A 26,966-nucleotide genomic window follows, 5' to 3' on the forward strand; every position below is an offset into this window, starting at 1 on the left:
GGTTAAGTAATTCAATCTAAGGCCCTGAGTTTCACTATATTAAGTGACTAACTTCAACCCAGTCAGAATAAAGCCAAAGTACAAATCCACTCCTAAGACCTGGGCCAGATGCTGGCCCTCAGGGAGGTACTGGGTAAGTACGATTCTTGTGGTAATGACCTTGGCGAACTAGAGGACAAAGGGTGGCTATAGATTACCATCTGAGGGCCAGTAGAGATGTGGGCCTTGACATCATCAGTAGTGGGCAAATGCCCTTTGGGAGGGCTCCTGATCTGCAGGACAAGGAATGTCAGAGAGGTGGGAATTTCAATAAACCTCCTGGTGCCTTGATCTCCGAGGGAGGAAGGGTAATGTGGCTCAGTAATGCCTAAAACAGTCAGTCTGGTGAAGGCACTTCAAGGCGATCGCACTGAAGCTTAAAGCATGTATGTGTCTGACATCTGGATAACTCAGCAGAAAAATTGGGCTTCTAATACAAGATGTTTCTGTTGGATTCTGGAAATTCATTTTAACCTTTAGAAACAGAGAATGGATGTGTGTGTTGTTTCTAACTTGTCAAAACAGCAGTCTGTTTTCCGACTGACTCAAATGAAATTTATTAGTGTGGTTAGTTTTCTAATCTTCTCATTTTAGTTCAGCTCCATCAGCACATGTGGCAATGCTTCCTTGGCAAACCTTACCAGTAGGCTGCTAATGCGAGAGAAGATTTACAGGGTACAATATTCATATAGTATTTTGTCTTCAGATTTCATGGGGCTGAGATATAAATCACACTATCCCCTCTGGTTCCCGTCCTTCGTGCAACCCGACAAGAAAGAACGGAGCTGGCGGTGTGGGAACGAAGCCTGCAGCACGGACCTCCACTGGAGGCTGCACACAGAACCCCCACAAGGAAGCTCCCGAGAGCCCTGTGCTCATCAGAGGGCTACTAAGCTGCAGTCTTTGCTTTAAAACATTTTAGAAATATAATTCTAGCATCTCAGAGTCAGAAGGGACTATGAGAGAAGCTCATTAATAACGCTGGCCTAATTAAAGCTATTTGTTTCCAACGGCTCAGCAGCAAAACCAATGGCTTGGAGCACGGGCCTTGGAGGTTGACGGACCTGGGCGGGAATCCTAGGTCTGCACCTCTTTCGTGCTGAGTGATCTTGGGGACGTTATTCTTTGAACTCTAAGTTCCTCATTAGTAAACCAGGGATGCTAATTATGACTCACTGGTTTATTATCATAATGATATGAGTAAATGTATACAAAGAGCCAGACACTGCTCACAACCTATATCAAGTATTCAAAAAAGATGATGTTTCTTTCCACCTATTTGTTCAAGGCATGTCCTTGATTATCTCCTTGCTTGCAAGAGGCAATTCATCCCATATAATGCTCACAGCCTGGAATTAGGAGAGTGTGGGAGTACAGGGATTAGGAAGTATGTCAGGAGTATAATGCTGGTCCCCATGGCATCATGCTCATCCTTAGAAAAGCTGTTGCCAAGCAGCGAGGGCACACCTGGTCTGACAATGTCTAACAGCACCACTTACTTTAGGCAAAGATAAGGAAGTAGTACAGACATCACAGCACATCTTCAATTACTTTTTTTAAGCTAAAATAAAATGTCTTAGTTAAGAACTTAAACAGTTTTCAACCTCTGATGGTAAGCAACTTTTTATCATGTAATTTCTCCTAAGGGGCAGAAGAGCCAGGCGATTAAGAGCATGGAATCTGGAAGCCAGCCTGCTGGCTTTGAATGTTGACTGTTATTTAGGAGCTGTGTAATTGTGGTTCAGTTACCCAACCTCTCTGTACCTTTGTTTCCACATCTATAAAATGGGGATAAACACAATACCATGTACATGGGGTAGTTTTGAAGATGAAACGCGTTCATATACACGAAACCCTCAGAAGAGCACCAAGCACACAGCAAGCATCGCAGACGTGCTTTCTGTCGTTCTTCATCTCCTCCATCATCACTCTCTTCCCCTCCTTTCACGGAAACTGGGCCCTAGAGAGGCTAAGCAGCTTCTCCTGAGTCCCTCACTATCTGGTGCCCGTGCAGTGGTGCTGAGTTGAATTCATGTCCACGATGCTTCCCAAAGCAGGGCTCTTCGCCCCCAAATGCTCAGCTTTGCCCTGTTCACTCTAGTGGATTTATTGCTCCAACTGCCTTCTCTGCTCTACAAAGGCATTTCTTCCGGCCCAGGACGTCCGGGAACTTTTCTCTGGGTGCTGGCTCACGCTGGGCTAACAGGCTGCCTGGCTGGGCCCTTTCACACGGCAACAGGAGGGTGGCCGGGCGGCGGGCACGCACGTCTGTCTCTGCTTCTCTCCTCCAGAGAACACGAGGCTCTCACGGGAGAGGGCACTGACCAGCAGGGACAAGCTGCAGAGTGTAACCTGGTGAACAAGTGAGAGTCAGGGCTCAGCCGGAGAGCGAGGCTCAAGGAAAGCAGTGGGTCAGGCGCTGGGCTGAGGGTCCAAGAACAACGGTAACCACCATGTGGCAGCCGTCCCAACAGATCACGCCGGACAAGACACGGAGGAGCATAGATGACGCGGGGCCACAACAAGGGAGAAACCCCGTAACGGAGGTAGCATTTCTGTCTCAGGTCAGACACAAACAAGTTCAAGAGCGGCCAGCCTAGCCCTGAGAAAGGGAGCTTAGAGCACGTACGATGGGGTCGAAGGCGTGCAGGGCAGAGATAGGCAGTAGAGCTTGGTAGGGGATACTGATGCATAAAACACTCCCACTGCTGTAGCTGAAGCCACATCCAGCACTGTTCTGTGTTATCCAGTTTCAACCCGGAGGCGACCCCTCCGATGTTAAATTCTTAGCCTCCTGACCTCACCACGGAGGCCCCTACACTTGCCCCCATCTTCCGAGAGAGCCCTCCTTGCTTTCAACATCAGATTAACCTCTATTCCGGGGCTATCGGCACTCTGTGGGCCCTGCCTCACAGCTTTTATTCCTGCTCCTGTTTCCATGGCCTTCTCTCTTCACTTGTTCAAGCTTTCTTCCCCCTGCCCCCCGCCCGTGTCTGTCTGCGTCTGACTCATACAGCCCCTAGGCCATGCCCCTCCTCTCCCAACTACGCTATCCCCTTTCGTGGCCCTCCTTACAATCCAGTTTTCCACCGGTTCTCAGGGTGTCACCTCGAGGTGAGTGTACCGTGGAGCTGGGGGCATGGCAGATAGTAAGACTTAAATGCTTGTTCATCTGGGCTCAATGTTTTTGCTTAAAATGTCAAGAACCGTCTGTTATTTCAGCTATGGCCCAGGATGCCGTTCGGAGACGGAGTGTTAAAGCATAAAAGCATGAGGTGTTATGGTCTAGAAAAGACTTGGCTCCTGTGACTCCTCCTCTATTTGGGAGCTTTCCAGAAGTGAAGATCATTGGGAAGGAGAATCACACCCTCTCCTTCAGTTTTTCACTCTAGTATACAGCAGCGTTCGGGGTCCTGGTTATCTTTTCTTCTAACTAAATTTCCTTGCTGCTGAGATTTAATCTACTTCCCTTGTTTCAGTCTCAGTATTGGCAGTAGCTGGTTATAAATGATCATTTTTGAGGCCTGGAAATAATTCGTTCACCAATTAATCTTCTCTTCTCCAGGCTACCTCCAGTTCCATTTTCCCCAGTTTTCCCATCCAGCCCTCTCAAGCCTCTGATGGTACTGCCACCCACTTTACTTCTGAGTTTGTGTCACCGTAGTCTCCCCTTTTAATGCTTTGTGCTCACGGTAGATTTCTGGAGATTTGATTACCCAGCTCAGGAACCGTCCAGGTCTTTTGTTCATTTTCATTTGATTTCCTATAACCAAATATCTGCTTTTTGATCTACTCACAACTTAACACCCTAAATGAAAATGAAAATGTACAAAAATTGGCCAAGAAAATGACACTCAACCCAAACCATTTGGCACCCATTAGACACTTTGGTGGACACAGATGGACACTATGACTCAGTGTGGTTCACAGATTCACTGCGGTTTGTGCCAAGATGCATGCCTTCTTAAGTTATGCAAAACAGACTCGTAGAATCTCTAATTGCTTTATTTTGGTGACAGAATTTTTAAACTTATTTTTATCTACAAGAATTATGCAAGAAGGAATCTCACTGTGGACCCACATAATTTGGATACTCCCTTCTACAGAACCATTAACCACATCCAACAGACCTAGCTTAAACTAGCTGTCTGACAAAACTTCCTTCTAGAATGCAAACATATCAAAAATTTCCTGAGATATCACCACAATATCCTCTAGATGTCACCTTGAGAACATTCCAGGATGGAAGATGACTGCTTTTGCACCACACAGACAACCTGAAATAGACACATTTAAAACTCTGCAAGCCTGGTCAGTGGACTGATTAAAAAAAAAATTTTTTTTTGTCAATTGCCTCAAAGACTAAGTAGTACTCCAAATTAAGTTTAATTCACAAAGTTACCTAATTTTCCTTTCTGGCAGATTTTTCTCCCCACGAACAGAAATAAAAACTGAAACTAAGAAGTATTTCTCCTGAATCTATCTTTCTCCCTATGGTCCTCCCTCCCCCAAATAATTTCCAGTTTCTAAGGTACTCATCTCATTACCTGAAGCGTCTGAGAGAGGAGAGTGTAGCAAAAATTTAAAGGCAGAAATGAGTTATTCCTGGAACGTTAAGAGCATTTAACTATGGATGATTGCCCAATCGTTTCTCTTTAAGACGCCAGGCCTACAGCAGGCCAGTAACTGACTAATTGGGTCATGTAGTTCATTCAAACCAAATGAGCTGTCAGGTAATTCATTAAGATTCTAAACACCTGAGTGCATTAAATCAATCTGGAGACTGCGGAGGAAACAGACGAAGACTTTTACAGGTGACTCCAGGGAGATCTCGATTGTCTTGGGTATTACTTCCTGTGATAGATAGACTTAGCCTAAAGGGTCTGATTTTCAAAAATTACAGAAAAACCAAGGAAAATCAATAATTATCTTATAAAGAAAGTAGTCTGTATTATAGACAAGGGTTGCAGACTCAGTCTCATAGGATTTCCAACGAGACCTTTTCTAACAACCAAACTTATCCGTCACCTTTCCACTACGGAGCAGTGATTCAAACCTGCTCCCTGATTATGATGGGATAACTTTCAGGACTGTTAGGATACTGGCAACTGCCAGAGGAAGGACAGAGGAAAACGACTCGTGCTGAAAGAGTTCTTTAAAAATAACCTTCACTCTCAGAGTTCCACGAGGAACTATTTCTAAACACAAAACAGCTTCCTTTAGAGTTCTGTATTCTTGTTGTAAGAAGGAAAAAGAGAGAGGGAGAGCAATACTATATTAACCTTACAATAAAGATGTATGCTGCAAACACCTTCTTTCAGGGCCAACTGCCAACTTTTCCTCCAAATATACATAAAGATAATTCTCAAATAGGGGAGAGAACTTACTTATGCAACATTCCCAAATTACACTCTTTGGGAAATATTAGCAATTATATACATCTTGATGCAGAAAAATTACACGTTAAGCAAAATTCCATAATAGGAAAAAATAGGTTCAATATTTTGAAACGTTTATAAATTAGAGAGGTACTCTGTCACCTTCTCAAATATTGCTAGGTGGAGTGTGAACAGCAGCAACTCAATTCTCAGAATTAACATTTAACTGTTTTAATATTCCAGGGAAAAATTTTAAACAATAAACTTACATTTAATAAGAAATTTATAGTCAAAGAATCATATGTTGGCTATTTTATATCTTGACTTTGTACACAAAGGTTAGAATACTGATCCTCGAATAGTTGGGATCGTTATTGCTTCCATTATACTTTTTTACTGGTAATGATGGTTCCCCATTTTCATCTGATCTCTCTCTTGTCCAATGATAAGCATTTATAAATATGCAGTTACATACAATTATTAATCAATGATTATGTGCAAGGCACTAAAGGGAATTAGTCCTCAACCAATCAAGAATAGGAATGATTCATTTATGAAGATTATAAATCATTCTTTCAAAAACCTAAACTGCCAATCACCTCTTTGCTCTCACGATCCAAATTACAAAACAGAAACTATACAAAGTTTTACAGTACATCTTTTGTTCTAAAATTGTCTCCTAGAAGAGATGAGATGTCAGGACGAAAGGAAGGCAGGTGACTCCTGGCACTAATCATCGTATATTCACACTCTACTTATCATCCGCTGACAAGAGAACCCCTTAGGGATCAGGCACCCAAAACAGGTTAGATAAATGGCTCTTTCTAAACCAGGAAGAGGATGAGGAGCTGCCTCTTTGGTGTTCAAAGGGAGCCTCCATGCCTGCCGGCTTACTCCCCTTCCCCGAGGAGTTAAAACCAGTTCCGCCAGTCTCGTGGATATAACTGAAACAGTATGAGGTTTACGGGATGGCCCGGAGTAGTTCAGTACTCAGGTATGCTTTACGCTGTTTTGTCCATGGGGTCACAAGGATAGACTGAGGAAGAAATTCCAGATGCAACCAAGAATCAAGACCAGCCAGGTGTAGTCAAAGAAGAAAGAGAAGGGACTCAAATTCAAACAAACCAGGTCAGCACAAGCACATAAAAGGCATTCAGCAGGACAAAAATTATTTCTCACAATTCTAAAGGCACCCTTGACATTTACTCCAATACCAAGGGAAGCCCATAAAAGGAGTTTGTGAAGCAACGCCAAGGCTGAGACATCTGTCCGGCTTGAGGCGCAAAACTCTCCCCACAGAAAACAAGCCACATGAACAAGTAAGGTGGTAGCCTTTGCCTGAAACACTGCAAAGCAGGAACTGTGACATTAACCTTGTACTACGTGGGAGACATTTCATTTGCGAGGTTTGTTGTCACCAGGAGGGAAGAGTATTTCAAATGGAAGGCAGTGGCCCTGTAAGGGTCATCATCAATCACCTGGGGTCAAAGACCTTTCCAATTGTGAGAAGAGGCGGGGGTGAGGGAAAGGGGGCAGAGGAAACATCAAAAGGCCTTTGATGGAGGTTATCTTCCTGCACAAAAGAACCTGCAAAATGGAACTTCTCTGGGGTTTGAAACCTCCTCATTTCTAAGGTGAGAGATTTCAAGAGGGGTCTTTGTTGGGTGTTTTTTTTTTTTTGGGGGGGGGGGGTTGGTTTTTTTAACTTGGGTGCTTAAGATGAAGACTGGAGTCAGCAGATGGCAGAAGAGGCCTAGAGGCACAGGCTTACACGGCTGCCAGTTTCAAGGTCTGTCTCTGCAGAGTATTAAATACTATGTCCTTCTTCTAGAGCAAGTACTGGTAGGGGAAGGGAGGGAAGACCCCACCAGCTTTGTAGCTGCCAAATGGCAACGTGGCTCGTCTGGAACTGGTGCAAACACACTTAGCTTCTCTTCTCTTTGTAGAAGGCAATCACGGAGGGAGAGGCTGGGAAGTTAAGTCATGTCTTTTAGGCCAGTGCCAGTGGTCAAGCAGTCAGGGTCTGTGGGACCCTTTCTATTCGTGATGCCAGATTTCTTGCTACTGTTCTTGTTTAATGAGCCTTCGATGATTTAAAGGGGCATCTGGACAGAGAAGGACGACCTGGCTAGAGCGGTATGCGAATCAACTTCATTGGGTACAGAGTCAGAGGAAGGGAAAGGGGCCACTTTAACACAGAAAGAGACAGTGAAGGAAGGAGGGTACCCTCCTGATAGACATTTTTGTGGAATATTCAAGGAGACTCATCAGTCCCCTGTAGGCTCCGTCCTGTCCCCCAGCTGCCTTTCCCTGTTAGCTGGTGAGTGGAGTTAGTTCAAGAACACAAACAATACGAGCCTTTTAAAAACTCACTAGAGATGTTTATAAAAATAATTATTTTTAAGGAACAAAACATACGGCAGAGCAATATAAATGGCTTTCAGATTATGGGCTGTTTTGATTAGCTATGCCCTAGATGCCTCCAGCCTACGCCCATTAGCATGGATAATTGAGAATCTGCTGTATTTCCATTTTAACAGTCTAATACATTTCAGGCATTCTGATGGAAAAACCAAACCTCTGACTACTATTTCACCTTTCATGAATTTAGCACACGGCACTAACCTCTATACAGTCCAAAGAAGCCTTCATAGCGTAGCACTTTCTTAAAGCAGTCAAAGCTGTTTTTATACATAAGTTCTCCCACGAAAGAGCCAGTCGATCGCTGGTTCTGCATTCGAGTTTTTACCAGATCGATAGGATACACGGCTGTGGCTCCGACAGCTAAAATCAAATAGTACCAACATTTCAGAAGAAATTAATGTCAGAGGAAAGGGGGAGGTGGTTACAGTCAAAGAGAAGATTGATGAAAGAAAGAAACAAAATTTGTATATATAAATTTTAAAACTTTCTACACCCTTAATAAAAAATGGGATTTTCATTCGTCTCCTGATGAAAGGTTATCATAGACAGTTCAAATTTTAAAAAGCACATCACTACAGCCTAACATCATTATTAACCTGTCTGTAGAAAGTCTATCTGCAGATAAATAAAAGAAAGAAGTCACTTCTAAGTCCCTGATCACATGCAGGTATGAGGAAAAAGTTACCTTTGCTGTTACCCCATCACATAGATACAGACTGGTAACTAGCTTGGGGAAAGACCAGAGGAGGATTTGTCCTTCAATATTTCAAGGTGGAAAATCAGAGAAAAAAGAGGAATAATGAGAATGAAAAATCTGCATTCATCCATGACTCACCTCCAGCAATAGAACCCAGACCAAACCTGTAGGCTGACTCTGCAATTTGTAGGAGAATTGGTCGAGATGAATCAACTGAGGCCTTCTTCTTTGCACGCACAGGAATTGCAGAGGGGGAAGACAGGAGACAGAAAGGAAGACAGAACAACAATGAGTACACGTTATTTTTTAAACATTACAACTGGGTTCTAAACTCATGATACAACTAAAATGTCAAAGAGGAAGGTATGATTAGATTTGGTAAGTTCTTATTAATTAAACCTGTTAATTTTTAAAATCAAGTTTGAATATAATAAAAGCCATTATGTGCCTCCCAAAATGTTATGAATATGAACCCATTTCAAATGTTCAATTTTCATTAGCGATCAAAGAGATACAAATTTAAAAACATTAATAAGACATCATTCTTCATCAACCAACTTGTCCAATTGGTAGGTTTTGGAGTTTTTTGTTTGTTTTTTAATGGCAATACCCAACCTGGAAAGAGATGATAAAAAACAGAGCTTTTCAAACCTGACATTTAATCAAGTATAAACTGAAGGGAAATTTGGCAGTATACACCCAAACCCTTAAAATGTGCATGAATTTTGACTCTGCAGTTTTACTTATAAAAAGTTAGGCTAGAAAACAATAGTGTATAGAAACAAGGATCAAGCTACAAGAATATTAAAAAGCAGTACTGTTTTAAGAGCAAAAACTCTTGAGAATACCTAAACGTCCAATAACGGAGGACTGGTTAAAAACAATGCTACAGCTTTAAAACAAAATTGTGTGTCATTAAAAAACAACATTGTAAAAGATATTGGATGTTCAGAAAAAGTATTCATAAGGTATTATAAAACAAAAACAGGCTAGAAAGAATATGGTGAGTAGACAGGTATTCATGATGATTCTCTTTACCTTTTAAAATATTTGAAATGTTTCATGATAATCTTTTAGAACGAGTGTTAAAGACAGTGTGTGAACATGTTATTTTTTATTAAAATATTTTGGTATGTATATGCATATAAAAACAACACTAACATTTTAGCTATCCCATCACCCAGGGATAATTCGAATGTTTACAGTGGCTAAAAGTAGGTGGTTTTATTACAGTTGATTTGATACTTTCTCCCCTTTTTTGTCCATCTTTTCTAAATTCACACTTCAGGCCAATTAGTAGTTGTATTATTATTGTTCTTTTGACCTATTATTTTTACAGTGTTTTTGGTGCCAGAACATTTCAGAATATTTCATTTCTCTGTCTACATAAATAAAATAGTAATTTTATGTCACACAGAGCTGTTATAGCTAGTGCTTAACAAATACCTGTTGAATGAATAAATACATTCAACAAAATTTGTTTTTTCAAAAGCCACAATAATTAAGATTGGTGAACAATGAAAATAATTGCCAACCCCAACTATCAACCTACTGAATTTTAGTTGCTGTCAATGTAACACAATTCTAATACAATGAGATAATTTGGAATCTCCTTCAAAGTCATTTAACTGAAAATAGCTTTACATAGAAATATGCATTTTTAAGAAAGTAAAACATTTCTTCTGCAAATTCCATGGGGTGCCTCCAACGCTATCCCCATATAGATGGATGATTTCCATCTATATCTATTATCTATAGTAACTTCGTTTTGACAGATGCATCCATTAGAAAGGCACTGTTTTATTTACATGGATGTAAATATGCAATACTTAGAAAGGTTCTGGCATCAAAACAATGAGTGAAAATACTTTGAAAATAATGGGTTGGTAGGGAGGGGAACCTACCACTGTCACTAATTCGCCTAAAGACAAAATAAATGAAATCCCAGACTTTCATTTAACTTTTTTGAATCTAGAAATGTGGCGTGCTCAAGAAAGGAGACAAGAAAGACTCCTCCATTGAGGAGAAATATTAGCACCTAGCCTACCAGGTGGGTGACCTCCATTGCTTAAGTCTGTCAATGTTGTCAGGCCCACTGGGGTTCACATAGTAAAGAATATTCCAGGAAAGGCTCTAGTGAATTGCTCTGAACCTCCAAGCAGCAGCCAATCATTTCCTGCTGTAAATCTCATCAATCTCATCTAACCCTTTCATGGCCAGGATCAACAAGCACCCATCACCAGTAACTCTCAAAAGCTGCAGAGGGCATAGAGGAAAAATTGTGGGATACACTGCCAGCTGGAGGACAGGAAGAATCTTAAAAAAAACAAAACAAAAAAAAAACCCAGAAAAAAACTCTCTGCTTTTTCCTTAATCCCCAAATTTCTACAGGCGCTAGAAGCACAGAGACAGAGAGGCAATCATCTGGTAAGCAGTGTTTAAAAATCAAAGGGAGGAGAGAGCGGAGCGGCTCCCACTTCTGCACGTGATTATACACTTCCCGCTCCTGCACTCGGGGAAATCTGCTTCCTCTTTTAACATCGGGCAGCTGGTTTTCCAGAGGTGCCTAGTTAGGGTTTACGGAGTGCACACCCACCGTTCTGAGTTACACGCTGCACACAAAACCCACCACTGCTATCGGGTGGGAAAGAGCTGAAAGGAGGGCGTCTTGGCTTCAGGCCTGCCTGTCCTAAAAATGCAGCCCGCATCAACCCATTGTGGTCAAACTGGCGTCTCTGTACAGACCCGGAGCTCCCAGCCAAAAACTGTTAAGTCTCACAGGATTCGGAGATGGCTTTGCCTTAAAGGAGGTATTTTTCTAAAACGACGCTCATCTGTGAGTGGATTTATTTTACAAACACCATGTAAGCACAACACATGCTCTGAAGGCTTTTACTCTCTAATCCTGATCTATAGAAACCCGAGCAAGAGTTAAATGTAAGGAGGTCTCATGTCTTAGGTTTCTGACTCCCACAACTTCAAGAGATTGGTTTCTGTTAACCATAAAATAAAATTTAGCATTCCTCAAATTGTTTCCACATAACTTATGAATCCTTTCACAAAGAAAATAGGTCTAAAAGCCTTCAAACTATGACTCCAGACTAAACAAAATTATCTCATCTTGATATTCAGAAAAACGGCAGTTAGGCGATGCCCTGATGAAGCGCCTCTCTGTGGGGCAGAGCCCGGCTTTCATTTTGCGATGCGATGCGGGGACTGAGACACCGAAACGGGACTGCGGCCTCACCTCTCCCAACGCAAGACTGAGGGAAGAAGGAAAGATCTTCTGCCTCTTTGAGGAGGGCTAGGCTTCTAATACATTTAAGAAATCACTCCATCTTCCACAGAAAAAGCAAACACCAATTATCTGTTACTCAGAACATCTCTAAGTAATTTCTCTTTCCAGCCTTTTGAAATGGTCTGGATTTTTTGGTGCAAAACAAAGAAATGGTAGGTCAGAGACCAAAGGCAATTGCAAGTGAAAAGGGGTTGGGGGACCCTATCAAAGACATACCAGGAAGCAAGTGTGCTCTTTTTACCCACCTGCCTCTGGGCCTCAGCCAAGTTGAAGGGCAGAGTTCCCTCTTCCAGAGGAGCAATCCGTTCAATGTCGGCTAAGGTCATACGTCTAGGGGGGAAAAAAAGCACAAGCAACAACAAAATACAAATTTATTAAAATTTATATTATGGAATTTTAAAACGTTCCTTTTGTTTCCCATATTTCAGAGTCATCTTTAATATGGCTTCTTTTTCTCCAGGTTTGCTGCCCTCCTCCTACTCCATCTCCTAACCTCCCTTTATTAAGCTAATTAAAAAAAAAAAAAAGAGCAACTTACCCCCGTGGCTCATATAAATCTGCTAACTGAAACAAGATGTCAACTTCCATGGGTGTAACCTGACCAAATTTCTGAGCTGCCAGAACAAACTCCTCTGTATGGAAAAAGAGTTAAAAGGGAAAGATTCAAGAAGAAATAGCCACTAAATGCAGCATTAACTCAAGGCACTAGAATGAGCGAACATCACCAAACTTTATTATTAACAGTCGTAGAATTCAAGTCAATCCAAATAGGGTAAGAATTTTTGCAGCTCTTTCATTCATCTGGAAAGAGTGTGCAGAATAGTTTCCCTAATATTGACTTTAAAAATTTGGTATCATCTGAAGGCTTTGAAAAAATGACACAGGAAGCCATTCAAATTGCAGGTCAGGGAAAACCAGGAAGGAGATATGAAACTCCATATGCACAGGTCCCAGGACATAACATTAATGAAGCTGTGGAATTCTGAAGGGAATTCTCTGTTTTTAAAAAATCCCATTAAAATGCTGATATCTTCATCAGAGATTGTCAATCAACACACATCGTCAGCAGTATAAGTTTATGGAATCCCTCGTGTACTTTTGAAGCCCACTTAAGTGGATACCAATTTAGCTCAGGTTGTAGTAAGATTTGAAAACATTCAAGAAACTTTACATGGTTCCCTCCTTCAAAGACTGTCTTGGATTTAAAATGTGCTGAAGATTGCTCTGTTTGTCCGATCAAAGGACAGAGAACACACATGTACCATGTGGTTAATATGTGTCAGTGGGATAGAAAAATCGGTAGCAAACTCCTGGTTGCCTTCTTTACCCCAATAATAATTCACCAAGATACTTGCAGGCAAAAATTCACATTTATTGTCACTCACCCTTAGTCACCTCTACATCTTTCCTGTTGCCAGCCAGAGTGCTGTAGATCTTTCTAATGAGTTCCATGTTGTTAAGGAGTGAATTAAATCCATTAAAATAGGAGAAACTAACTTGATGGGACGTGGTACCTCCAGCAGCCTCAAATTAGTTGAAATAAGAGGGGGGAGAAGAAAAATAAACAAAGGATTTATAGAATGAAGAAGATTCAGAAGTACATATATCAAATGCCAGTTTTGGAAGTAATCAAGAAAGCATGTATAGAAAGAAATGGCCATGAGTATTTTTCTTTCACATTAAAAAAAGCTATAAATGATTTTGAGAAGTAACTGCAACTAATCATGACCAGAACTTGTACTCTCCACACAAAAGTCCTAGAAAATTAAATAAATACATGTGTAGGATTATAATAACAGGACCAGTAGTAATTTACAGAGTTCCAATTTCAATTGAAAATGTTTTATAAGTTTGTTTATTTCATCTAATGAGCAATTCTTAAAAGCGTAGACATGCAAAACTATATTACACACATGCACACGTGTATATCTATACATGCAAAACTATTATACTAACACAAACATACTATGAAAAGTGGTCAATCTAACATTAATGTCATGATTTGTCATGTTAGTTATGAGTAGTAATAAATAATCATTTAAGTACAGACTTTATATTAGGATTTCTAGCAAACAAGCATATTATGGTAAAATTATGAGATGTCATACACTTTGATGGGGGTTACGACTGGTCAGAATTCTGATAATCAGAATTTGTAAGAAACCATATTTCTTCACGGGGACAAGGAAAACAGACAGCATGTTCATTATGAATGGAACTTCAGTTTGGGGTTTCAAATTCTATCCTTCCCTAACAAGGCAAAATATTTTTATTAGGAAAGCACTTCTTTGTATGGTAACAATCACATAAATCTTCTTCTTTAGTAATCGTTTGAAATAGCTGACAGGAGAGTTTAGATTAGGGTAGGGAAGGGGGGCCAAAAAAAGGAGCTAGATTAACACAGTGCCAGAGTGGAAAACGCCTTGTCAGAATGCCATAACTCCGAAAAGGGGGACCAAGAAAAAAAAAAGGAAAAAGGAAAAGGAAAAATGAAAAGCTACCCTGAATTCTTACTTATGGTAAGCATTGTGGGAAACTCAGATGACAGTAAAAACACTCAAAAAGTCCTCTCCCTGGGATTAACAAAAGAAGAGTTACCACTGCGTAAGAGTCCCAGATCTGGGAGATCATCACAATTTCCTACGACGCTTCAGAAATTAGATTCTAGGATCTCACCACCTGCAGATGGTGAATCAGTAGGCCGGGAAGAGACCTCAGCGTCTCTACTTTTTATAACTATCCCTGATGATTTTTAGGCTCTGTGACCAAGGCTTGGGAACCACCGCCACAGAATGTTCCAGGACACCCTCAGGGTCCATGAGGGAGAAGAGTGGCTGGACATCCACTAGGAGAGAAACTCCACGACACAGGACAGCAGGGCTCTGCCTGTCACATGCGTCACTGTCGCCTCAACACACATGTTGAATGAATGAGTGAACCCAAGGTTTAGAGTTTCTATTCTGCTGACTCCTCAAATAGATCTATGCACACTATTTTTTAAAAAACACTTTGCCATTGAGAACAGGTAAAAGCAAATATCAGCATTTGATATACCTTAAAATATAAAGCAAATTAATATGAGATTATATATCTGTTTTTCCTTTTTAAAAAAGCCAGTTAATATATTTCTTTAAGGGACTTCCCTGGTGGTCCAGTGGTTGAGAATCCGCCTTCAAATGCAGGGGATGTGGGTTTGGTCCCTGGTCACGGAACTAAGATCCCACATGCCATGAGGCAACTAAGCTCCCACGCACTCTAGAGCCTGAGCACCTCAACTACCCATCCCGTGTGCTCTGGAGTCTGTGCCCTGCAACGAGTGAGAAGCCAGCATGCCATAACCAAGAGCCCGCGTGCCGCAACTAAGACCCAATGCAGCCAAATAAATAAATATTTAAAAAAAAAAAACACATTTCTTTAAGATATTCCATATCATCCAGGTAACAAATTAACCTACCCACTAAAACTTGCAAAGCACTCTCTGTAAGTTTGGTAATGGATGCAATATCATTAAGAAAATAAGAAAATGATATTGTTTAAACAGAAAAAACTCCATGTGATTTGTAAGACTTGTTCTTACAATCTGTTATTTACTGAGCTTACTGCCAGGCAGAATAAACAATTTCATTAGGGCAAGTTACAACTTGGGGAAGGATAAATTGGGAGATTGGAACTGACATATACATACTACTATATATAAAGTACATAACTAATAAGGACCTACTGTACAGCACAGGGAACGCTACTCAATACTCTGGAATGACCTATATGGGAAAAGGATCTAAAAAAAAAGGAATGGATATAAGGATATGTATAACTGATTTACTTTGCTGTATACCTGAAATGAACACAACATTGTAAATTAACTATACTCCAATAAAAATTAGAAACAACAACAAACAACTTACAGCTACTAGACATTCTTCTACAAAAGGTGTCAAGACATGAGGGCGGATGGTGACCATGATGTCTCGGAAGTCAATGGCTGTGACTTTTCCGGTCTTGGCATTGTCCCTTTGAACAAAGGCTTGCTTTGCATGCTCCAGTTGTATTTCCTACAAATAAAAAGAAAGTGAAATAATTTATGTTTCTCAGTTATTCAAATGACTGCTCAATTTCAAATCAGGGTGAAGAAATATACATTGTATCTTGACTTACTAAGCCCCACCCTTGTTCAGTAGCACTCCCAAGTTATTTTCTCCTTCCAAAGAGAGAACTTTGCTCAGCCTGGTGAACAGGCTTTGGGATAGTACATTCCACCTTAAATTTCTTACCCAAAGTAAATCACTTCCGTGTTCTGCTCTAGTCCAAAGACACAAGGAAAATAAAAACTAGAATGAATCTTGGTAGGCTCAAAGATCTGGCCAAACGCTGCTTAGGTGAGTGATATAGATGATCAAAGGAAAAACACCTACAGGGACATTAACCTCTCCCCAAAGAAGAAAGGATTCTTCACGGTAACTTGGTTCACAAACACATGATGTAACACCAGATTGAAAAGGGTGGTTTTGTTCTGGAGTACGCCATTCCTCTACGCTATTGGTATTTAGGGTAGGGTAAGCCTTTGTTATGGGGGCTGTCCTGTACATCCCTACCATCTTTGCACTAGATGCCGGTAACCTCTCCCCCAAGGCCACGCCAATCAAAAATGTCTCCAGAAAGGGCCAGATGTCCCGATTGAGGTCCAATGCTCTAGAATTAGGAACTGGATGGTAGGTGGGTCAGAAGTGACAAAACTGTGGCAGTGCCGCTGGATACGTGTTTTTTTTTTGTTTTTTCTTTAAGAACTTTTATTGAGATACAACTGACATACAATAAACTGCATATATTTAAAGTGCACAATTTGATATTTCTTTCTTATTAGTAATGTATATATGGCAATCCCAATCTCCCAATTCATCCCCCCCCCCCCACCCAGCCCCGCATTCCCCACTTGGTGTCCATATGTTTGTTCTCTACATTTGTGCCTCTATTTCTGCCTTGCATGGATATATGTTTTAATTCATATGACCTAAGGACAGAAAGCCCAATCTTAGATTTCTATTGCTATTCCCAGGGGATAAGTGTTTACACAAAACAAAACACAGCCTCCCATCAAAACTCATTGTGTGCCATGTAGGAGAAGCATCCCTCCTGCAGAGAGTATTATATTCTCTTCCCCATGACACTCTGACCACCGCCCAAATGGGCTCTTAGAGTGAGATCTCATCCCTATGAAATTAAAAGGTATCATGGATGTGGCTTTCAAAGACTTTAAATTTTAAAAAGTTTTATTAGATGATACTGAGGAATTAACCTTTTTTTTTAACTTTGGTGAGATAATCACTTATAGTTTTGTAAAAAGCAATTTTCCTCATGGAGTAGTACAAACTAAAGTGTGGGAGAAATGACATGAATCTGAAAATGCCTTAAAGTATCCTGTCTCCCTTCACCTCCCACAGAAAGGTGGGGAGATGACAGAAGATTGATAAAATACTGATAATAATTGAAGCTGGGTAGTGGGAACAATGTGGGTCATTATACCTTTAGCTTTTCTCTTGTGCAGTTGGAAGGTATCTATGATAAAACATTTTTTAAAGACAAAACAATAATAAGAATTAGAGCTCTTATCCTATTGAAAAGCCTCTTCTCGGTCATAGCATCTGCCAGCGTTGATCTGACCTATCTATCCCTGCTGGAACTCTTGTCTGGGACCCTAATCTTTCTAGTGCTTCTTCCACTCACTCCTTAAATAGGAGGCACCTGTCAGCCCTCTGTCCTCGGTCTTCTCACTAGACTCTTCTAGGCAAAGACCTCCCCTCCTTAGGTCTTCTTGTAAGATTTCTTATAAGGCCTGACTCCCAGATCCAAGTCTCTCACTCCTATCTGCTGCGCCAGAATTTCTAACTGCTCAGTGAATACACCTATGGGGATATCTTATAAAGGCCATAAAAGTCCGACATCGCTAACCCATTATTATACAGCCCCCACCCAACCCTCAAATCCAGTTCCTCTCCTACGTTCAAAGCTTAATTATCAGCATGTTGTTTTCCTGGTCATCTACCCTAGAAACCCGTCGTTTTCAATTCTTCCAGCTTCCTTTCCCCCAGAGTAAACCAGTTACTAAACTAGGTCACTTGGACCTTTGACATTTCACTCAAATGCATCTTTTCCTTTTCCTCCTGATGCCACTGGTTCAAGCCCTCCTTAGACCACGGCTGAATCACCACCATGGGCCCAGCTGTCAGTCTGGAGCTCCTCTCTGACCTCTGTGTCCACCGTGCACATATTAGCAGCTGCCTTTCAGCATCTCAAATCTGGCTTCAATCACCCTTGGTCACAACCTCTCGTCGTAAAGATCCATCTCCAAAGAAAGGCTCTCAAGACCTCCAAGGACTTACTCGCAGCCTGGTCTCCGGCACCCCATATCCAGCCCGGCCAGACCCTCCACACCTCGGGCCTTTGTCCACACTCTGCCCTCCACCTGGCGTAGACTACAGCCTCCTTCTCTAGCTCCTGAAATCCTACCACTTGGTGGCTGATATGCCACCACTTAGGTAAATACAACCAGCCCTCCTAACTGAAAATAACTGATCTGATCATATGGCCTCCTGCTTGAACCTCAATCATAAGACCTGCCTTATTCCATCCTACGTTATAATCAGTTATTTACATTCCTGTGTTTCCCCCACCTTGCCAGGAAAAAGAAACGGTGTCCTGCTCATCCTACTTATGATGTAGGCAGAAGGCTTTAGATATAGTAGACACTCAATAAAGCATGGACGTGATTGTCAGTGACAGGTACTGTATAAAACCAATTGAGTGAACAAACTACAATGTATTGAACAGAAAGGGGTCATCTGTACAAGTGTCTCCAATTTAAAAGGAAGGATGAAACCAACTGTTAAACACCCTGTAGTGAAAAATGACCACAGTATGTATTCAATTGAAAATAAATGAACACAGTCTTCTTTGAATTGCCAGACCCACTGCTACAGCTATCGTAAGCCAAGATTACTCTCAACAACACCAGAAAGTGTGTTCAGTTATTTGCCACTTCCCCTAGTTTATAACTAAAATAGTCTAGGGATCCTCAGATCATTGTATCAAAAACAGCATCAGTTTCCCTGGCCACTTCATCTCCGCAGAGAGCTGGAAGCCAGAACGCTAAGACCAATCCGTCCGGAATGTCTAACTGGGAAACGGACACCCAAGTCGGGGCTGAGGCTCCCACTGCAGGATGGGGGTACATCTGTAATGAGGACAGATGGCATCACTATGCATTTTTGTGCACGATTAAACATTTAGTAGCGAGGATCCCACAATCATGGAACAAGAAAGCACTTTTAACCCGAACAAGGAACAACTTGAGAATACACTTTCAACAGTTCTTAAAGACTGGGGACACTACAAATTCCATGAAAAGCAAGATAGATCCACGTAGTTCTCTAATAGTAGGATATAGTAAAAATGTTTAGTTATGTGTTTCCCCAAACTTAAAAGTAGCTTATTGAAGATGGGGGTTGCCTGCTAAAGAACATCTGTTTATGTCATGACTGTTTCTCCTGTGTGAGGAAATGAAAACTATTACCTCAAACGATAAAACAGCCACAATAACAGCATTTTGTGAGCACATATTACCTGCCAGACAGTGTTCTAAAGTACTTTGTAGTAAGAAACTCATTGAATGCTCACTGCAGCCCTATGAGGTAGGAACTATTATCAACCCCACTGCAGCAGTTGAGGAAATGAACGTCTCACTGACAGGAAGCAGCAAAACTGGAATTCAAACCCAGGCCATCCCACTGCCCTGACCTTGCTCCTAATACCTCACTATCCTGCACGGGGAGCCTGGATAATGCTGCCGTCAGGAATACGATTACAAATTACTTGACACTTAGGAGTCTTCACAGCTATGAAAAGACAAACATTCAGTTTGCTTTTAAAGTACTATAAAGGTTTTTTTTTTTTTTTTTTAAAGTATTCTCTAGATTTTCCTGTTGCCTATTTTCACAAGAAAACAATAAAATTCCCAAAACGTTTTCATTAAGGCAAAATTCTCTGATGCACTCTGGAGCACCAGGATTGCCCTCCTAACAGTAGCAGAGACCATGGAGAGCAGAAGCCAAACCTAAAAGGCCTTCTCCCAGCCCTGCTCGCAACCCCAAGAGACAGAGGAGGAGAAAGACCAATACCGAGGCCTGAGGGAGCTAACACACAGGTACACTAGAAACGCTTAATTCAGGAATCAAGGACCTCTGAAACAAATAGCCAGGCTCGCTACTCATGGCAGAGTCTCCTGACATCAGAGCTCTCCACTGGCACCTCTACAGATGTTTAAGGAAAACCTAACCCTATTCAGGGTTACCAAGACTGCAAAGCCTCCTGGATCTGAATCCAGAGGGGTAAAGCTGGGGAGGAGAGCTTTTGGTACGAGCATGGGTAGCTACTGTTCATTTCCAAAATCAAAGGGCCCAGAATGGGTACATTCGTCCTATGTGCGAGGGAGGGGAGAACAATGGGAGAAGCAATAGTTGCATTCAAATATTTAAAGGTTTAAAGGACTATCAGGTAAAAAAGAAGTTAGATTGGTTCTCTGTATTTCTTAAAAAAGAAAAAATCAATAGAGAGAAAACAGAGGGATCAGGTTTTAGCAAAAAAAACACAGACGTATTTAACCTGTATGACCACTGAGCAATGAAAAGGGCTTTCTTGCAAAGTAGCGGGTTCCCAGTCACTGAAATATCTATTCAACTACCGGCTGAGAAGCACACATCGAGGAATTTATTTTATTTCATTTATTTGATACAGAGGGTTGTGGAAGCAATATGTTATGATGACAAAAGTCTGAAGTTTGGGATCAGAATGGGCAGAGCTCAAGTATCCGTAACGATGCTCCCAGCTGGGAGGGCTTAGGGAAGTGTGTTTGAACCTTAGAGCCCCAGCCACATCTCACCTTACAAGGTGGGAAAAATTAGACATCATGTGCGCTTAACAAAGAGTAGCTTTAACTGTGGTCAAGGTGAACGGTTTAAAAACCTCTAAAGTCCCTTCCAATAAAGTTCTTTGGAGTCTTTCAAAAAATCACCTAGTAAGGGACAGCAGTTCTGCTCAGTCGGAACTAGCAACAGGAGCAGAGAGCGGAGGACCAGTTAGGGTGGAGGGTAACGGTCACAGCTGAGTGCCTTAACTCTTCCTAGGCGCCAGGGGGCCTGCCAAGAACCTGAAAGACAGTACTTCATTCAAGCCTCACAATAATCCTGTGAAGCAATAATATCTTCATCTTCCAGAGGCACCTGAAGCTTAGGGAGGTTAAGAAACCAGTCCAAGTCACACAGCTAGGAGGTGGCAGAACTGAGATCTCTACGAAAGTACTGTGGGATTCCAAAACTGAGAATTTTACCCACTAATTTATGCTGCCTTGGGTAAAACCATAACTAAGAGGATCATCAGTGATCTGGATAGATAACGGCAAAAGAGATTTTAAGAAAAGCTTTGGTGGTGATTTATACATAAAATGGAGGTACAGGTTGAAATATAAATCTGAAAAATGCAGACAACAGGATTTGGGGGGGAACCCCAAAAGGTTAACATTTACTGCTGTGAAGTGCAGGCTATGCTCCAGGGACAGTTGTATTTTCCTGCTTCATCTCTCAATAACCTTATAAGGTGGGGCTGCCCATCACCTCCATTTTGTAGATGGAAAAATTAGGTAAAGAGCAGCTGAGGGTCACATGACGGTAAGGAGGAAACTGGATATGCAGCCGGGTGGTCTGGCTCCAGAGCTATATTCTTATCCTACGTGGACCGCCCATTCCTTTTAGGGGAAGGCCTACCAAAAACCAGAAGAAAAAAAAATAAAAGTTGTAAAAATGGATGAGATCATCCTACAGTACATAGAAAGAGCAGGCAGATGACAAAATTGGAACCAATACTTAAAAAGTGAGTACAGACAATAAAGTCAATGGCCTGAGACCCTGTGGAAAACCCAGAGAGCCGGGATGAAGGCTTGGCTCTGCTGAGAGCTCTTATCAGGAGCAGGCCACAGGGTGCTTCCTAAATGCTGTCGAGGGAGCCAGGAAGGACTGTAAAGAGAAAGAGCCCTCCTTCACCCAAGGCCAGAAGGCCCCAGCGCGAGGGGCTGGATGGCTACCTCTACGGCAGTCCTGCTTCAGCACGTGAAAGGAGGCCCAGTCTCTCTTTACATTTGCCAGTGAATTGTTTTCTATTCCCTCTATTCTGGTGCATGGACTAGACTTCTACTGTAGCAGTTTCCAACTACTTCAACACACCATTCAGAATGCCGTAAGAGGAAAAAAAAAAAAAACAAAACTCTTCAAAATTGCTAGCTGTACAGAAATACACATATATAGGGGTTACACCACTTTTGGTTTAACATTCATGCTTCTAATAGTTCCCAGCCTGTCATTTCCTTAATAATCTCCAATTTTCAACTGGGTATATTTTGAATACAAAAATTCTCTCCACCTCTATTCAGACACGCAAGTTTGTGCTTCAGCCTGAGAACAATTTATCAGGAAAAAAAACAAAAAACAAAAAACACAAAAACAAAAATAAAACCAATAAACCCACAAAACAAGCAGCAGATCCAGATGATTTATATTATAAAGCCAAGAACATCAAAAAAGACCCCTGGCTACTTCACATTTTTGTTTTGTACAGTTTTGAAATTTAAAAATATATATCTAAAACTTTAATAAAAACAGGTTATCACCAAGGATATAATTCAAAAGAATTCCTTTTTAGGGATGGTGGTAGAAGAATTCTAGGGAAAATGCAGGTAATTATTTATGAAAATGATGTTTAAAAATGTATAAAGGTTTGCTTAAAAAATATGGTATCTTATTTAGCCCTATTTCAAATAAATTCTATATTACTTCAAGTATCAGGACCTCTACTATTTAATATAAGTATCATTTTCATAATCCTATGCTAATTTGGAGGAAAAAACTTCTAGTTAAAATAAAGATCCACATATTTTTAAATTGAGTAAAAAACGGAACGTGGCAATGGAACAGGTAGAAAGATAAGTAGTTTCCATTCTCAACCTTTTTCTGTGCTCCCCACCCTCGGCCCATGCAGACTTCCAGAGTTCTGGGTGAAATTTCATCCCCAATTCACCGGGTGGGGCCTCTAATTAAAAGGGTCTTTAGAAGCAGGGTTGCATGTGGCGCTGCATACACAGCAACACCTTGGCGGCAACCAAGTAGAGAGCTTTTCTATCTCAATTTCTTCGCTCTTCTGATTCAACCTTAAACTTCACAGTGGGTAACAGCTGTATGGTGTGTTCATTTTTACCAGGATGTTACTGTAAAAGCCTGCACAACAGGCTACTCAACAAAACAGCAAGCTGACTAACACCATGGACACAACAGCACAATGAATTCTGATTTCCTTTGCCCAGAGAGCAGAAAGTGCAGGGTGAACAAAATGAGTCCTGCATCTAATTCTCCAAGTGACCAGGCTATTCCTACACCATCGCCAGACTAGCAGTGGTTTCCATTTGGACACAAAACACAATCTCATCTCTTGGAAAAGCTGAGGGCAAGACAACATTAGCTACTTTTACTTATTATTTCATTTTGGAACATCAAGTTGTGCTGTATTTACGAAGCAGTACCAAAGCTGTATCGCAGACCCCATCTGGTCCAACTTAAAATCAACATAAAAAGCACGCACATGTTAAAAATGCAAATATAATCATGGTCTCTGGCTACTAAAGATCCATGGTCTAGATATTTTAATTAATACAGACGGTAAGTTGTGGGACCAGGGGAGGCACAAATGGCTTGGGCTACTCGATCCTAAGCAAGGACTTTTTTAGTGGTCCACTGACCAGTTTAACCAACTGTGGCTTCAGCAAGTTCTACTACAAAGGACTGCTTTCTGCTAACATCTGAAATGCTCTTTCAATTGCAAAGCCCGAGAATTTGATGTTCCCATGGTTGAAGGTTATGTCTTCTTTTGTTTGGTGGCAATGTTGGGGTGGCAGGGGGAACAAGTTCTTTTTTAACAACATAGGCTTTTGTGTTGAAAGTTTTACCTTAAACCAGGATACTTCTACATACATAGTCGCAAACCTATGATTAAAAACAGCTGACTAGGGACTTCCTAGGTGGCGCAGTGGTTAAGAATCCACCTGCTAATGCAAGGCACACGGGTTCAATCCCTGCTCCAGGAAGATCCCACATGCTGCGGAGCAACTAAGCCTGTGTGCAACAACTATTGAGCCTGCACTCTAGAGCCCATGAGCCACAACTATTGAGCCCATGTACCGCAACTACTGAAGCCCATGCACCTAGACCCCATGCTCCGCAACAATAAAAGCCACCACATGAGGAGCCTGTGCACCACAATGAAGAGTAGGCCCCACTTGGCACAACTAGAGAAAGCCTGTGTGCAGTAATGAAGACCCAAAGCAGCCATTAAAAAAAAAAATTTATTTAAAAACAAACAAACAGCTGACTAGGAGCAGTGACTCTCTGGCCTCCAGAGGGACATGTGGTGACCACCAGCACCAGGGAGCTGCCGACTTCCAGAGCCACACTGGAAGACCAAGGAACTGAGGTGATGAGGTGATTACATCAACTGAGCCACACATGCCAATGGTGACTACATGCAAAGCACTCCTCCCAGCCCTTCATCAATACGTCCTCCATCCCTTCCCCACTGTGTTCCCAATCTCGGTAAATCACCACCATCCGCCCACTTGCCCAAGCCTAAAATACAAGAGTGAACCATGAGTTCTGCATATCCTTAACTGTCCCCATCCTAGCAAATCGCCAAGCCTGGTCAGGCCCATCCCTTTAACTTTTCTTGAACCCATTTTCTTCAGCTCATCACCATTACCAACCTAGTCTCTCTTGGATTGGAAAGTGGCCAGCTGGCCTCTCTTTACCAGTCAGATCCCTCTCCATTTGATTTTCTACACAATAGCCACAGCAATCCTTCTGAAACATCAATCTGATCATGTTTGCCTCTCCAAGCTCCCCATCAACCTTACAGCGAAGACCTGATCACCAGATTCTGTGCCTTCAAACAGTCAGGGTTTTGTTGTCTAAACTAATGTTCTCAACGGGTGGTCCTCGGACCACCTGGAACATCACAATTCAGGATGCTTGTTTGAAAGGCAACTTCTTAGGCCCCATCCAGACTGACAGAGTCAGACCCTTGGTGGGGACAGAGGCCCAGGGTGCAGCCTTTTAAAATAATCACTTCAGGAAAATTTTACACAAAATTTGAAAAATGCTGCTAGGGATTTAGGAAAATTAAACCAACTTCCGTGCTACCTGTCTCATTTTGAACAAACCCAGAAAACTCTTCCAAGCTCCTATGTGCTCACCTTTCATACAGAAACAACAGCAACTGCTTAACATCTAAGGTGGCTGTGAAGATCAACACAAGCCAAAGAACTTTCTAAGCTGGAAAGTGCTATAAGAGAGGTTTTCTAGTTAACACATATATTGCACTTGGTAGCAATCCAAGACGTTTCTATCCTGAGACTGGAGCTGCTAGAAACTCCTATGTGTACCCTGCAGGAAGGGAGACCCCTTCCAGGGCCTGAGAAGGGGCTCTTGTCTAACACTTGGAAATGAATTGTCTGAGGAGACACACGTGCTGACAAAGCAAGAGACTTTATTGGGAAGGGGTGGCCGGGCGGAGAGCAGGAGGGTAAGGGAACCCACAAGGACCGCTCTGTCATGTGGCTCACAGTCTCGGGTTTTATGGTGATGGGGTGGGTTTCTGCATTATCTCTGGCCAATCATTCTGACTTAGAGTGCTTTCTGGTGGCTCATGCATCTTTCAGCCAAGATGGACTCCAGCAAGGAGAATTCTGGGAGGTGGGTAGCACATGTGGACTGGCGTTTCCTTTTGACCTTTCCCATATTCTTCTGCTTGGTGGTGGCATGTTAGTTCCGTGTTGTAAAATAACTCATGCAAATTGTTACTGTCTGCCTGGCCAGAGTGGGCGATTATAATCTGTGTTTCCCCTAACGTGCAGATTATTCTTAAATTGTAATAAGTATATGTGAAATATATACCCATGATTATAAAACATTATCAAAAAGTAACTGGAAACAACAGTAACAGGCACCCCTACTACGGCTTTTTTTATCATCATATCTGGCAATTAATGGGCAGGGATCAGGAATGCTAAATGTCCAGCAATGCATGACTGTACATCCCCATACAGAAACACAGCCCTTCCAGGAACAGAAACTAACTTCATAGCCATCGCCCTGGAGACAGCAGAGTGGAGTATAGTGGTGATGGCATCATATTTTTAATCGCTTACATGTCTGTGATCTTATGGAAAAAGTTAAACTCCATAACAGTGGGTCTGTACTCTTTTGGGGGTACTCCTTTGGGAACCTAATGAAAGCCATAAGCATTTCCCCATAAAATTACCTGTAAATGCAAAATTTTACCCTAAAGTCTGTTTATTCTTTTGCATGTAATAGGGGACAATGATAATTACCTCTCAGGGTACAGGGGGATGCTGTTATCAGAAACAGAATATTTGAAAGCACTTTGTAAATTATAAAGATTGTTACTATTATTACTTCTTTTTCTGACAGTGACTCTTAGTACCAATGCTACAGAATAATTTGGCAGAGAAGCTAAAGAGGCCTTTATTTCACTCTGTGCTCATAGTTGCCTGCAACTCCCACCCAATAAGAAAAGGGTAATGGATTTGAATAGACAGATCTCCAAAGAAGATATACAAGTGGCAATAAACATGTGAAAGGATGCTCAACATCATTAGTCATTAGAGAAATGCAAATCAAAATCACAAATAAGATATTGCTAAGAGACTCTAAAGTGAAAGGCCTCAGTCTCCTTATCTGTAAAATGGGGTCATTAACTAGACCTTATGCTACTATCTGGCCCTTTAATTCTGTGTTTTGCACGGCTGCTCTAACCATACTTTGAATGTCGGTTTCGGGGTTTACACCTGCCATAAGGGTTTATGCTACAAACCCTTAAGGATTTTTGTTACAAAAGAGCACCCTCATAGGATATACGTTTTATACCTGTTTGCATTTGTGCCTTTTGAGCTGTCAGGTAAGATACACATAGGACACCCCCCTCCCCAGGCTTGCACATTAAGTGTCTCAAAAGTTGTTACCTC

General features: G+C 41.6%; 1 protein-coding gene across 3 annotated transcripts in view; it reads right to left on the reverse strand.

Annotated features, from left to right (window-relative positions):
- The window catches only part of SLC25A13 (solute carrier family 25 member 13), a 206,487-nt gene that overhangs the window by 57,881 nt on the left and 121,640 nt on the right, over positions 1–26,966 (reverse strand). For 2 of the 3 annotated variants that reach the window (XM_057731068.1, XM_057731070.1), the window contains 6 exons: positions 15,742–15,888; positions 13,222–13,360; positions 12,375–12,468; positions 12,082–12,166; positions 8,677–8,764; positions 8,043–8,201 (listed from right to left, as the gene is read on the reverse strand). In XM_057731068.1, the coding sequence (XP_057587051.1) occupies positions 8,043–8,201; positions 8,677–8,764; positions 12,082–12,166; positions 12,375–12,468; positions 13,222–13,360; positions 15,742–15,888 (712 nt within the window). The remainder of the gene's footprint in view (positions 1–8,042; positions 8,202–8,676; positions 8,765–12,081; positions 12,167–12,374; positions 12,469–13,221; positions 13,361–15,741; positions 15,889–26,966) is intronic. The other variant, XM_057731069.1, reaches the window with a different exon arrangement.

Source organism: Hippopotamus amphibius, chromosome 4 (genome assembly GCF_030028045.1).
Source record: "Hippopotamus amphibius kiboko isolate mHipAmp2 chromosome 4, mHipAmp2.hap2, whole genome shotgun sequence".
NCBI classification, from domain to species: Eukaryota; Metazoa; Chordata; class Mammalia; order Artiodactyla; family Hippopotamidae; genus Hippopotamus; species Hippopotamus amphibius.